Genomic DNA, 14178 nt, shown 5'->3' on the forward strand with positions numbered 1-14178 from the left:
ATGCCACATAGGGCTGTTTGTAAAACAACCATAGAGAAACACACTGAACCCCAACCACTCATACACAAGCTGAATGCATGGAATATGATCATAACATAACTGCAACACATGATGCGTTTGACTTAGTCTGCATGCTAAACAAGGCCACCCACCGGATTGCCCACTTTCTGGCAAACGTAAAACAGCCATCGCCATTTTTCCGTGGATTAATACTGGCTGATGTTGAGCGTGGACAGCATTCCTAGCCTGTTCCCTCTTCCTGCATGCAGCCCCCCATCCCTCAGCCACCCATCCCCCAGGATAGAGAGAGAGAGAGAGAGGGGAGAGGGCTCCACTGATATCAGAGCTCTTTTATAACTCCCAGCTCAGCCCTTTGAAGTCACAGCCAGACAGCTCAGGAATCCCACTCCCCCTCCAGTTGACAATGGAGGATGGGGGGGTAGTGGGAGCTAAACAACATGTTTGACCGCCAATCTTCCTTTCCCTCTCTATATGAAATCATCATAAACAATTTTAACTGTCCCCATAGGTCAACCGAGCTGCACCAGGGCCAAAACTATATATGTGTGTTATATACATTATATGTCTGTACTATATATATATATATATATATATATATATATATATATATATATATATATATATATATATATATATATATATATATATATATATATGTATATATATGTATATATATATATATATATATATATATATATATATATATATACACATGTATACTGCTATAGCTGCTAAATTGTGGTGATTAGTTCTTTTTTGATGTTGAAACACATCAAAGACTGAATCACCCCAAACAACAGTAAAACCGTAATCTAATAATTATATCCCAGAAAAAAAAGAAGAAAAAAAGAAAGAACAACATGGGAAAAAAATAAAATGTAATCCCAGGGAATCATTATGAGACAATATGTGGCTTTAAATGTGGAAATGTCTTTTTTCTTTTGGTCAACATACAGCAAAGGTAAATTCTTCCTGAGAAAAGCCAGGTTTCCTGGAATCCCGGAATCCCGGGATGAAACAGCAGCTCAGAATGAAAGAGAGGCTCAGAGACAGCTTTGCTCAACGTGTGATTGATGGTGTATTTCAAGGACATACAGAGTGCTGTCATGTGAGTCAGAGAGTACTGTAAGTGAGTCGCTGTGTATTTCCTCTTTAGTTCCATTGTTTAATTGAGTATGTTCCGTTTAAAAAACATCCCAGATCAGGAAACAACATCAACTGCATTCAAAATAATGAGAGAGTTCGTTGTCAAACATTGGACACTTTACATTGGAATATCGAAGATGCTAAACATAACTGATTAATAGTATATCTTCACCCACAAATCTGAGTCCCCAAATGTATCACTTGTATGGATCCAACCACAGATTCATCTGGAAGCTGTTACACTGGTAGCTCCTACAGCTCCATCACATGAAAAACTAAAAACAAGAGCTAAAACAAACAGCAAAATAACTGCACCCAACTGGACCAAAGTGGTCCAGCATCCGTGTGCTTGCGTGTCCTGTGGGTTTCGACGGTTAGAGTGTGTAATTAAATACAATACCATGACTAAAAGGTGTTTTTTTGCTTAGAGGAAAGGCCATTGGGTCACCAAAATCAGTAGGATTCCTCCTCAGCAGAGCATGAATGCACGCCTAGCAGGTTTCATGACAGTCTGCCCATTAGATTCTAAGATATCTTGTGTAAAAGTGTAAATGTTAGCCTAAGGGTGGATAGAAAGGCCATGCTGTCACAAAAAATCAGGGAGCATGAATGAGTGCAGCAATTTAGATATACTGTATTGAGTGCAAGTTAGCCTAAAGGTGGCGCTAGAGGAATGGGCTCACCAAAATAATTTGTTTGGAAACAAAATGTTTGATCAGCGGACTGAAATCTCGATCCTCATAGCCTGATATTTATTCAATGTTGGTCTGAGTGTGAATCAGCTACTACTATGGGCAACTAATGACTGCAAATGAATCAAGGCCAGGACTTTGATAGAACCAGTCAGTGTGGGACACACCTACTAATACGTTCCGAGCTTATGCTTTCAGCAGTTTACCTTCAGTGGGGGGGGTGGGGGCTGGCCTGGGCAAACTAGAATTCCTCTGAAGTAGAGGAAAGTTCTCTTTTAATTTGCCACAAGTGGGCGGATAATAACGCTGATATAATCCATAACTCCTCGGCCATTAGAGCCACCCACCTCACAGGGTGTCAGCGCCTCGGTGTGAACTTCTCATAATTTCTGTGTGAGTGCTCGGAGCCCTCGCACCCCTCGACATCATGACGCGTTAATTGAAGTGATGTAATGTTATGCCACAGTGGGGCTGCCCGCTGGGAGCGGCGACAGAAACGGGACGCATTGAAAGTCAGACGTGGCTCTCAGTAACGCTGCCAACAGCCGCAAGTAGCAAACTTTATATCCCTCAGTGTGAGCGATGACTACCTTTCCGTCCAGCCTCGCCTTCGCATGTAACATAGCCTCTGTGTGTGTGTGTGTGTGTGTGTGTGTGTGTGTGTGTGTGTGTGTGTGTGTGTGTGTGTGTGTGTGTGTGTGTGTGTGTGTGTGTGCAGTGGTGGAAAAAGTACTCACATTTGTTACATTTGTTAGGTAAAAGTATCAATACTGCAGTATGGAAATGCTCTGTTAAAAGTAAAAGTCTGGAATTAAACATTTAATTGAGTAAAAGTACAAAAGTATTGGTATCAAAATGCACTGAAAGTACCAAAAGTAGAAAGTACTCATTATGCAGAATGTCACATGTCACAAGTTTTCAAATGTATAAAAATCTTTTGAAAAAGCAGATCTACAAGCTCTCATCTACGACGCACTGTGAGCTTGTAGATCGGGTATTTTGAAATGGCCGAAATGTATATACGGCTGAAGTGGGTAATCTAGTCTGTGAGATGTAGTGGAATAGAAGTGAAAGTATTGAAAATTGTAAATACTGAAGAAAAAGAATACCTCAAAATTGTACTTAAGTACAGTACTTGAGTAAATGTACTCAGTTACTTTACACCACTGTGTGTGTGCGTGCGTGCGTGCGTGCGTGCGTGCGTGCGTGTGTGTGTGTGCGTGTGTGTGTGTGTGTGTGTGTGTGTGTATGTGTACTGTATGTATGTGTGAGTGAGTGTGGTTTGAGTGTGCGTCTGTGCAAGTGCTCTGCTTTGCCAAACCTCACCACGGCTCCTAGCTGTCACAACCTATCCAACGCACAGGCAGGGGAATAACCACTGCTCTGCCATGCCAGAAATGACAGACTCGACAACAAGAATCCCCACGACTTCACAGAGAGAGCGGCGTGTCTTTGCACATTGCTTTGGTAAAGAAGACAAGTCTAGTTTTCTCAGTAAGTCTAGTCTAAGAAGAACTCTCATCTCATCTTTCAGGTATAGAGGCAACGACACGGCTTCCTCCAGGCAACTTTGAAGTGCCTGACAGACTCCACATCCTATTAAGGGAAAACACCCAGCTGGTACACATTTTGACAGATGAAGCACAACAAAGCTGTCGGTAGGCAAGTAAGGCAACACTTGCTTACATGTGTAAACAACACACATATATGATACAGAGCCTACAACATAACACACGAGTCCTATACCAGAAAGAACTTCAAGAACTCGGGGAACATCAGAAATAACTGGCCCCATGGTGGTTTGACCATTTAGAAACAGAACCATAGAATGTCCCTCTTACCAAATGGATTCAAACCTAATGATCTGATTTCCAATTAAAATCTGTATGTCATTATATTTCCAGGCAGTGCAACATTGCCCATAATTAATTTGTTTCGTGTAACTACAGTAACGTAATTGCTGCATATGGCTTCACTTCTGAAGAATGTTTGCTGAGAAAAAAGTGTCTACACTTATAGTGCTTTTACAGTATATGACTTTTCAGCAAACATCAGCTATGAGGTAGGCTACAGTAATTACTATTTCATTACTGTGTAATTATCATTATTTATTTTGTTATAACATTAGGCCTACTTCAACCCCCATCCGGAAAGAAGGTCAGAAAGGACCAAGCCAGGTAAATGTGATGATGTGAGTGATTGATACCTGCATGTTCTTCAGCTTATGATCCGATGAGCTGTACCTCTCGCATTCCTCCATCCCTCTCCGGAGGAACGCGTTCACGACAAAACTGTCTCCTAAAACATTAGGGGGGAAATGATGGGTATCATATAGCTAAATACTACACATATTTATGGTATGGTTACCATAATGTTCCAAACATTTTCTATATTTTCCCCCAAAAAATCTAAAATAGCAGCTGTGAGCTTGTAGATCTGCTATTTTAGAATATCCAACATATGAATGGATAAAAGTGGTTATTAACAAATTTAGCTGGGGACCCCCTGGAACCCCCCCAAGGACCAGTGGGGGTCCCCGGACCCCACTTTGAGAACCACTAGTAGGCTATAATAAACTGCTCATATAGGTTGACTGACTCACCTTCAGGGTTCTCTCTGCGCTTGCACGCTGGACGCACAGGAACGCACACATCATGGAAAACACAAACGGGGGAAGAAAAAAAAAGGTCACATTTAATTAACTTAAAAAAAATAAAAATAATGACATTTAATTAACTTAAATAGAAAAAAAATACATTTAATTAACTTAAATAAATAAAAAATAATGACATTTAATCAACTTAAAAAACATAAAATAATGACATTTAATTAACTTCAATTAAAAAAGGCCCCTATCCCATTCAGTATTATTGCTATTCTGAATGTTCCAAACCACCGTGTTTTCTGTCTTACCGTGCTTAGACTGAAGTTTCCCCATTCTTACTGGATCGATACTAGGCACTTCGGCACAAGCCGTCAGAACAGTCACTGGCTCAACATTAATGTCACATTGTGTCCGTTCTGTGAAAGCAAATAGCGTCCGAGTTCATCCAAAGGCACGCGTTCAATTCCGCCGGGCATTAGAATAACAAATTTCTACACATTTACAAGGTAAATGAAGGTAAAACAACGGCTGAGCGACGGGGAGACGCAGAACAGCGAACCAACGCTTCTCCTTCCAGCCGCACACTTCAATGCAACTGATCTCTCTAGTCTCTGCGCGAGCGGCTCTCTGTACGCTCACTGCCAGCGGTGCCAGGTTTTGCGAGAGAAATAAGCAACCAGGTCTTTGAAAATAGCCGATCTACAAGCAGCTTGTAGATCTGCTATTTTCAAAAGAAGAAAGAAATGATATTGGAGGGAAAAAAAACAGAGGTAATTTTGATCTTGGAACATTTCTGAAATATTTTAACAACTCAAATCTTGTATGGGGGGGGGGGGGGGTCCCTCATGGAATCAGAACACTACAAATACTCCTAACTTAAAATAATTGTTTTAAAAGCTTTCATTTGTTTTTTGCAAGACTGAAAACATGAGCACTTTTAAACTATCTAAAGATCTACAAGCTCACAACCACACAATGTGTTTTGATCCGACACATTGTGAGCTTGTAGATCTGCTATTTTCAAAGAAATCTTGACAAAAAAGGGGAACATTTAGAATATTTTTGAAATACTTTAACAACAAAAATCTTGTGTGGGGATCACTCCTGGCACAATATATTTTCAGATGGGGGGACAGGGCACAGGGGGGTTCTTGGATGATTACATATTCATTTGGGGGGGTCCTTGTCCTTGACATGAAAATATTTTAGAACCACTGGTTTAAACAACATTAGGAAGCAAGCCCAAATAAGTAACTACACTTTATAAACCAAACAACCTTAACACGCAAGACGCAACTACCAATATATTTACAAGTAACTTTACAGAAAAACAAGCCCAGAGTCGCTTATAATAAGCGGACATGGCAACACTGCTCGGTACTCACACTGTTCATCCCACAGCCCGAGGGTACGACGATCGGGACGCTCGCGATGTGATTGGCTTATTAGATGTCGTCACGGCAACCATTGCGTTGACAGTAGTAGCCTTGTAACATATCAGAGAACATTTTAATAACGCTATTATAAATTAAGTTAATGAATGAATACGTGTAACATTTTTTTTGAGGAAACCCAGCAAGAACATGGAGTGTAGTCTAGTCGTTTATATGATGTTTTTGCATATTATTGTTTGTATTTAAACGTTTCGATGAACTGAATACATAGGACCCCAATGAAAACATGCCATAGTGCTTTCTTGGGTTACCCTTTTAGCATCCTTTGGTATGGAACTGTACTTCTGTGCTTTTTTTGCAAACTGTTAATAAAATATTCAATCAATCAAAGTCCATGCAACTACAGGGGGTAGCATGCTTGTTTAGAGAAGATGTCTGTTATGAATGACAGATCTTTAAAGAGGTAGTTAGTTTAATGAAAATTGTTTGGTGAAACCAGTGGCTGCCCTGAGAACCAACTAGCCAATCACAGCTCGACCAAATGTCCACCCGGGTTATGGGATCTGGACTCAATCTAATCTAATAAAAAGAAAGCGTTCGCAATGACAGCGCGAGAGCGTCTTTGTAAAACCGCGCCCCCTGTTGGGCCTCATCTCCAAAATACTACTCATGGGAGGAATTAATCCCTTTGTAAGTGTCGGGGACACTTGCTGTTTTAACTTCAATTATTTGTGGTTTGAAGTTCTGTTTATTTACGTTATTTTGGGATACCTTTACTTTGACACTTCCTGTACTTTTGGTTACCTTTATTTTGAAACGTCCTGTCACCGCACCGGCGCGCACTTAAACTAGCTCGCTTCACACGCCTCCACGCTTTCACACTCAGTCTGTGTCCAGAGAGGAAGACGGCGTGTGTGCTCCTAGCACAAAGCAACACGGTATGTTTGTTTTAGAAATGCCTCGCATCTTATTTCGATAAACGTTGAATCCAGACATGTGTAGCTTCAGTGTACTGAGCAGTTTGTATTTTCCACAGTGCCGCTGTGATCAGTTTTGACAGGCAACTGTTATGATGGGTGACGATGATGAATGAAGGTTCCAGGTGGCGTTCAAACAACTTATTAGCCCCTCGATAGCCGGAGCAAGGTTAGGATTGTTTGTTTTGGGTTTCATTTGTTATTTACTTTGTTTGTTTTGTTGGGTCTTTGATATTTTGGTTTTGGTGCATTTTGCTTTATGTCTGCTTGGGTTTTATGCTAAATGACTTTACTTGTGTTGAATCACTGAATACAATCGACTATGAAGTATTTTATTGTTGAATTGTACTGAAGTAATTATTTCAAATGCACTGCTTTTATTGTTGAGAAACTATGAAATATTTTTGATACATTTGTAAAAGTATTTATTCTCCTCTTTCATAGTTTTCACGGTGTTGATCCATGGTGCTTCAAAGAAAAATAAAAACACCCGTTGAAACCAATCCGCTTCATCATTTACATCGAGGGCGCTTACAGTGAAAACTTGGCCCTGAAGCAACTCAACGTCGACACCTTCTTCTCAACTACAGCCACCCTGTGCTTCAATCCACCGGCCCATCTTCACAAGTTTGTCACACTCACATCACAGCACCTACCTATTAAGAGGTATTTTTTACCTACATTTCACTGCTGGACTCAAGGTTCTAAAAAGGACAATAAAGAAGAAAACAAAAACAAAAAACAAAACAAAAAAAATGTGGGAAAATCCAATGTGTCTTTAAAGGTGAAGTTTTTTTTTGAATGTGTTATTTCTGGTATAAGGTATTAATCAAACAGAGCTGGCCTACTGAATGCACCATTGAACATTAAATGGGTCATTTCACATAAACTGTGATAAATGTGTTTGATATCATTCTTTATTGGGGTTCAAAGTTTGTTTGGAGTTTCCTTGTGTCATGGTCTATGGTGTGTATATACTCTGAATGTCAATACCCTCTAAAGTGTTAAGTGTTCAAACAATCCTTAGAAATGTCAACCTCTGAGACGACTGTTAACATGCCGCAGCCTATAAATCCAGAAAAGCCAACAGTTGTCACACTGGACGTTGATGAACCTGAAGAGGGAGCGTCCAGTGCACCACTGAAAGCATTTACCAAAGCATATGACACCTGGGTGCAATCTGCCAAAAGCATTCGAACAGCGTTGAAAACATTTTGTTCAGAGGAGGATCTTTGTGACATGAAAGAGGCTATTCAAACCCTACACACTGCAATTAATGAATGCTACAAATCAATCCAACGCAACTGTACCCCCACTCCTGACATCGTACAGAAAATGGACGCCTGTGGTATTGTCACCTCGGAAATAAACGAAATTGTGGAAAAACACTTACAAACTATTAATCAACCCTTCAATGAGCAACTCGCAAAAACACGCATCAGGATGGCCTTGAATAAAGGAGACTATGGCTCAATTTTCGGACACACAAACACAGAAACAGTTGTCTCTAACGCATCAGACGAAGCCGAAAACCATACGCAGTCCCGTGGAACTCATCCTCTACACCCTCCTAAGCCCTTTTCCATAGTACACAGCGACGACTCGAAATCCAACTCCAGCCATCAATCCAGCACTTCCTCCCAAAGAGCCGACGCAGAAGCAGATCTCGCCGCCAAACAAGAAGCGGCCAAGGCATTGCAGGAGATCCACAACCAAGAAGCCAAACTACAAGAGGCAAAGATAAAGCTAGAGCAACTTAAAGCGCAAAGGGACATCAGAGTGGCAGCAGCACGGGTTCAAGTTTACCAACAGTTCGAAGGTGCTGCTGATCACTGCAACAACCCACCCTCTGCTCCCCCCAACACATCATCACGTCCCCACCCTAATTCAAACCCAAAGCCAACAACATCCCAAACGCCCATTAATACAGCAGCTACTTTGGATACAGACAGTTTCACGCAATCACTCATAAGCTCACTAAGTATAAATCGTCTCCCCACCCCAGAGCCACCAATATTTTCCGGTGAGCCATTGGAGTTTCTGGACTGGAGAATGGCCTTTATGGCATTGATAGATCGACAGCCAATACCCTCTAGCGAGAAGATGTATTATTTAAAACACTACTTAGCTGGGGAAGCCCTCAGGGCTGTGGAAGGCTTCTTTTACAGAAGTTCTGAGGACGCGTACCAGGGAGCTTGGAGGGTTCTACAAGAAAGATATGGAAACTCATTTATCCTGCAAAAGGCCTTTCGAGATAAAGTAATGAAGTGGCCCAACATCAGCCCAAAGGACCCTTTTGCACTCAGAGAATTTTCGGACTTTTTACAAAGCTGTCTTGAAGCAATGCCACACATCAAAGGACTCTCCATATTGAATGACTGTGAGGAAAACCATAAAATACTTAAAAAATTACCTGACTGGTTTGTGCGTGGGTGGAGCAGAGTGGTGGTGAAGGAACTGGATCAATCTGGGGATTACCCAAACTTTGCATGTTTTGTTAAGTACATCCAGACAGAAGCAAACATAGTTTGCAACCCCATCGCCTCTCCCTTTTTGGTACATCAGCAGTCTACAGATGACCAAACGAGAAAAAACAGGGCTTTCCATACCAGTACCCAGAATAACTACTCAAACTTCAAACCCTCATTCACCTGTCCCATCTGTGCCCAGGAAGCGCACGGCATCGCTACCTGTCCCGTGTTTGCAAATAAACCAATGGAAGAGAAAAAGGCATACATTTTTGAGAACCATCTCTGTTTCGGATGCCTAAGGCGGGGACATGGCAGTAAAGAATGTACGAAGAGACATACTTGCAGAGTGTGTAGTCGACGACATCCGACCTGCCTACATGATGACGGAGTCAAGAAATCTGTGGGAGAAGTGGCGACGGAGTCCACCTCCACAGATAATCATTCGGATCAGGAGGTCCATACTGCTACAACGCACACTGTGTTTCAAAGAGCCTCAGCCACTTCAAGTATTGTTCCCGTTCTCATGTCATCCACAGAGGAGCCACAGAGAGCCACTTCAAGACTGCAAAGTCGGCCTCCTGATTGGAAATTACTGCCCAATAGTGTTGGCACCTCTCAAGGTCATCACCTGAGATGATAACAGCAATCCCTTCGCCCAAAAGAACCGTGTTGGGGTGGAGCATAGTGGGCTTTTCAAAGAAATAAAGCCTGTAAACGATGGGTTTTGTTATGAATCATGTTTCGCTCAGAATAAGTTACCCCGTAACATGATTGGGGGGAGTGTAAGTGTCGGGGACACTTGCTGTTTTAACTTCAATTATTTGTGGTTTGAAGTTCTGTTTATTTACGTTATTTTGGGATACCTTTACTTTGACACTTCCTGTACTTTTGGTTACCTTTATTTTGAAACGTCCTGTCACCGCACCGGCGCGCACTTAAACTAGCTCGCTTCACACGCCTCCACGCTTTCACACTCAGTCTGTGTCCAGAGAGGAAGACGGCGTGTGTGCTCCTAGCACAAAGCAACACGGTATGTTTGTTTTAGAAATGCCTCGCATCTTATTTCGATAAACGTTGAATCCAGACATGTGTAGCTTCAGTGTACTGAGCAGTTTGTATTTTCCACAGTGCCGCTGTGATCAGTTTTGACAGGCAACTGTTATGATGGGTGACGATGATGAATGAAGGTTCCAGGTGGCGTTCAAACAACTTATTAGCCCCTCGATAGCCGGAGCAAGGTTAGGATTGTTTGTTTTGGGTTTCATTTGTTATTTACTTTGTTTGTTTTGTTGGGTCTTTGATATTTTGGTTTTGGTGCATTTTGCTTTATGTCTGCTTGGGTTTTATGCTAAATGACTTTACTTGTGTTGAATCACTGAATACAATCGACTATGAAGTATTTTATTGTTGAATTGTACTGAAGTAATTATTTCAAATGCACTGCTTTTATTGTTGAGAAACTATGAAATATTTTTGATACATTTGTAAAAGTATTTATTCTCCTCTTTCATAGTTTTCACGGTGTTGATCCATGGTGCTTCAAAGAAAAATAAAAACACCCGTTGAAACCAATCCGCTTCATCATTTACATCGAGGGCGCTTACACCCTTATAAATGTGCAATACCACAATTTAAAAGTAGCCTACGTCTTGACATTAACCACTTAAACCCCATATGGGTAACCAGGGTCCCCCAGGGCTCAATACTAGTGTGTTTTCTGTTTTCTGTTATTGTGGGGAAAGCTTTTGCTGAAATATCTATTCTGCGAAAGCTTTCCCCACAATATGGATGCTGGGGTTGAAGTGGTTAAATGTCCTGCATTCAAAATTGGACTGCAGTAAAAGTACAAAAGTAATTGAACAAAATAAAATACTATAGGCTAATAATATATAAATTGCACTTACTTTAGGTGCTGCTGGTTAACTTATTTAAAAAAAAACACACATCATAATTTAACAGTTAATGTATGTTTTGTATTAATAATTCAGCAAAGTAATTAGTCCCGAAAGCTGCCAAATAATTGTAGTGGAGGAAGTGCAATACTTTCCTCTGATGCAGTGGAGTATTAAGTACTCCATTTTATACAGTACTTGTGTAAATGTATTATTGTTTCCACCATTGGTGTCAGACAGTAGGCTATAGTTAGAGATTAAAAATAAAGTTGTCAAACATGACTTTTAATGAAGATGTCCATCACAAATGAATGAATGCTTTTTGTACTTGTTTCTCCATGCAAGGTAATTAGTTGGGCTTCACAAGCTTGTTGAAGCAAGACTTCCTTATCTAAACAAGATGAACAAAGATTCTCTGTATTACCTGTTTGAGCATAACACAAAATAATTAGCCACTTATGGGAATTTTACCCATGGCAGGTTAGGCATAAACCACACAACTCAACTTGATACACTAGAATAACAATAACATGTTCTAGCCTACTATTGATCCTAGTGATTTGTTTAAAAACTACTCTCTACCTTTCTATCCCCTATTTGTCTTTTTTGAATGGATAAATACAGCATCTTTTTTATTATACTGTATATTACATTAGGCTGCTTCCCATATACAATTCGTTGTGATTAATCCCATCTTGTCCCAACTCTATTAATTGTATCTGGCAATCAGTGGTGTAAAAAGTACTACATTTCTTTACAAGCAAAAGTATAAATGTAGAAATACTCTGTTACAAGTGAAAGTCAGAAATTCTAAAATGACTTGAGTAAAAGTACAAAAGTATTGGTATCAAAAGTAAAATTACTGAAATGTCTGAAAATAGCAGATCTACAAGCTGACAACGCGTGGCTTCGCGACACGTAGATCGGCTACTTTCAAATAGCCAAAGTATATAAGGATGAATTGGTTTATGCATGTTTTGTAATAATAATAAAGATCTACAAAGTAACTAGTATCTAAAGTTTGTAGTGGAGTAAAAAGTACAATATATGCCTCTGAGATGTAGTGGTAGTAAAAGTAAAAGTACTGAAAATGTAAAATACTCCAGTAAAGTAAAAATTCCTCAAATTTGTACTTAAGTACAGTAGCCTACTGAGTGCATGATGTACTTATAGTTACTTTCCACCACTGCCACAGTGACAGGCCTGATCACTGACGACGAGACAGCCTGAAGGAGAGAGGTCAACAAACGTATACAGCGATGCCAGGAGAACAACCTCTCTCTCTCTCAAAACCGACAAACTGATTGTGGCCTACACAGGAATGCAGAGAAAGCAGTAATAAAACTGTCACACCTTACTCACTCACTCACATATCGCATTCACCACAAACATAAAATATTTACATTCCACAGTCTTTGATGACTTTATTCCATAGCAACGTAAGCAGAATGTGTGTCTGCAGCCTGGACATACATCACAGAATAGCATCCCTCTGCACGCCTGGAGAACATCAATAACCCTTAGGGGAATCTGACTGCAACACAACCTCTCTCAGGTTTAACACAACCTTGATGAATCAAAGTGTCTTATCATTTGTTCTTGTGTTCACACACACACACACACACACACACACACACACACACACACACACACACACACACACACCACACACACCACCCACCCACCCACACACCCACACACACACACACACACACACACACACACACACACACACACACACACACACACACACACACACGTCTTTACAGTATATCCTTGTGGGGATGTCAAAAAGGAATTCTTTGTTAAAAATGTCAGTGTTCTTTCTGCCATTTTTAACCACAAACACAACCCTAACCCCTAAATGTCTAATATCCTCCTAACCTTATTGTTAAAAATGTCATTTCTATGTGTGTTCTTTGTGCCATCGTCAACCACAACCACAACCCCCGAATGTTGGGGGATTCAGGGTCAAGACCAGGTTTTTTGAGGATAGGTGTGATGGAGCCAAGCTTTAGGGGAGGGCGTACATAGTCAGAGGAAAGGGAGGAGTTAACCGTTTTTGTGATGAGCGGGAAGAGTGGGGAGGCAGTCCTTGAGGAGGCTGGTGGGAAGGGGGTCCAGGGAGCAGGTTGACAACTTATTCATATCTGCAACTAGGAGAGACGGGCTGAGGTGATGTCCATAAATGAAGATATAGAGTCGGTATTGAGTAAAGGGGGGTCAGGTTCAGGTCCAGGGGTTGGGAGGGGGGAGGGGGCTTGTTCAGCTGGTTATGGATAGTGTCGATTTTGTCATGAAAAAATAGTAGGTACCATGGTAGGCTCTACCATGGTAGATGTTTATCCTTGGTGATAATGGTTGCACAGTGAGGACACGGCTTGATGTAGCCTTGGAGCATTGCTTTTCGCATTTTCATGGTAGACCCTGTGAGGAGGTTGAGTGCTGTCACTGACTCTTCAGCATGAGAATGACGGCATTGATGCGTTGTGAGTTTGTATATCTGCTATTTTAACTATTTTTCTCATTAAACCATTTGAGAAAAGTGCCCAAACTAGGGACAGCAGGGTTTATGTGGTTAACATAACCCCCGGTAACATTAACCCCCAGTTATGTTAAACCCCCTCCCCAAATCGAAGCTTTCACTCAGTGTCACAGCACTTCCTGAACAGTGACCGCTCTACCTCCTGAGTCACAGGTGCCCCCCTAGATTAGAAACATGCCACATACTTTCATCAGAAGGAATCGGCACTCTAATCTATACCTGACCTTCCAGAACCTGTGATGCTTTTTTGTTTATGTTCACTGTACATTATAACCAGAACCACTCCTGAATGTGTAGGTATGTCATAAAAAAAAAACTCATGAAAGAAAACAGGGGGGGAGGGGAATCCAACCTACAAGGTCACCACGCATTAGTACCACCTCCTGAGCAGGGCCAAAATTAGGTTCCGAGAACCTTATCTGAAACCGAGCCGTA

General features: G+C 41.1%; 1 protein-coding gene and 1 long non-coding RNA gene across 4 annotated transcripts in view; one reads left to right on the forward strand and one right to left on the reverse strand.

Annotated features, from left to right (window-relative positions):
- Window positions 1-5039, reverse strand: part of nkd2b (NKD inhibitor of WNT signaling pathway 2b) — a 43059-nt gene extending 38020 nt beyond the window's left edge. For both annotated transcript variants that reach the window (XM_084053036.1, XM_084053035.1), the window contains exons 1-3: window positions 4773-5039; window positions 4462-4488; window positions 4066-4157 (exon numbers count right to left, since the gene is read on the reverse strand). In XM_084053036.1, coding sequence (XP_083909162.1) covers window positions 4066-4157; window positions 4462-4488; window positions 4773-4797 — 144 coding nt within the window. In that variant the 5' untranslated portion in view covers window positions 4798-5039. The remainder of the gene's footprint in view (window positions 1-4065; window positions 4158-4461; window positions 4489-4772) is intronic.
- Window positions 5040-6739: 1700 nt separating this feature from the next.
- On the forward strand, window positions 6740-10896 carry LOC311042283. 2 transcript variants are annotated; one of them, XR_014600483.1, is made up of 4 exons: window positions 6740-6796; window positions 6895-7004; window positions 7280-10336; window positions 10435-10896. It is a non-coding gene; the product is annotated as an uncharacterized lncRNA (long non-coding RNA). The 2 variants fall into 2 exon arrangements; XR_014600482.1 differs by having other exon boundaries at window positions 7280-10896.
- The last annotated feature ends 3282 nt before the right edge of the window (window positions 10897-14178 follow it).

This window comes from Gymnoscopelus microlampas (genome assembly GCF_963454915.1).
Source record: "Gymnoscopelus microlampas genome assembly, chromosome: 3".
In the NCBI taxonomy this organism is placed as follows: domain Eukaryota; kingdom Metazoa; phylum Chordata; class Actinopteri; order Myctophiformes; family Myctophidae; genus Gymnoscopelus; species Gymnoscopelus microlampas.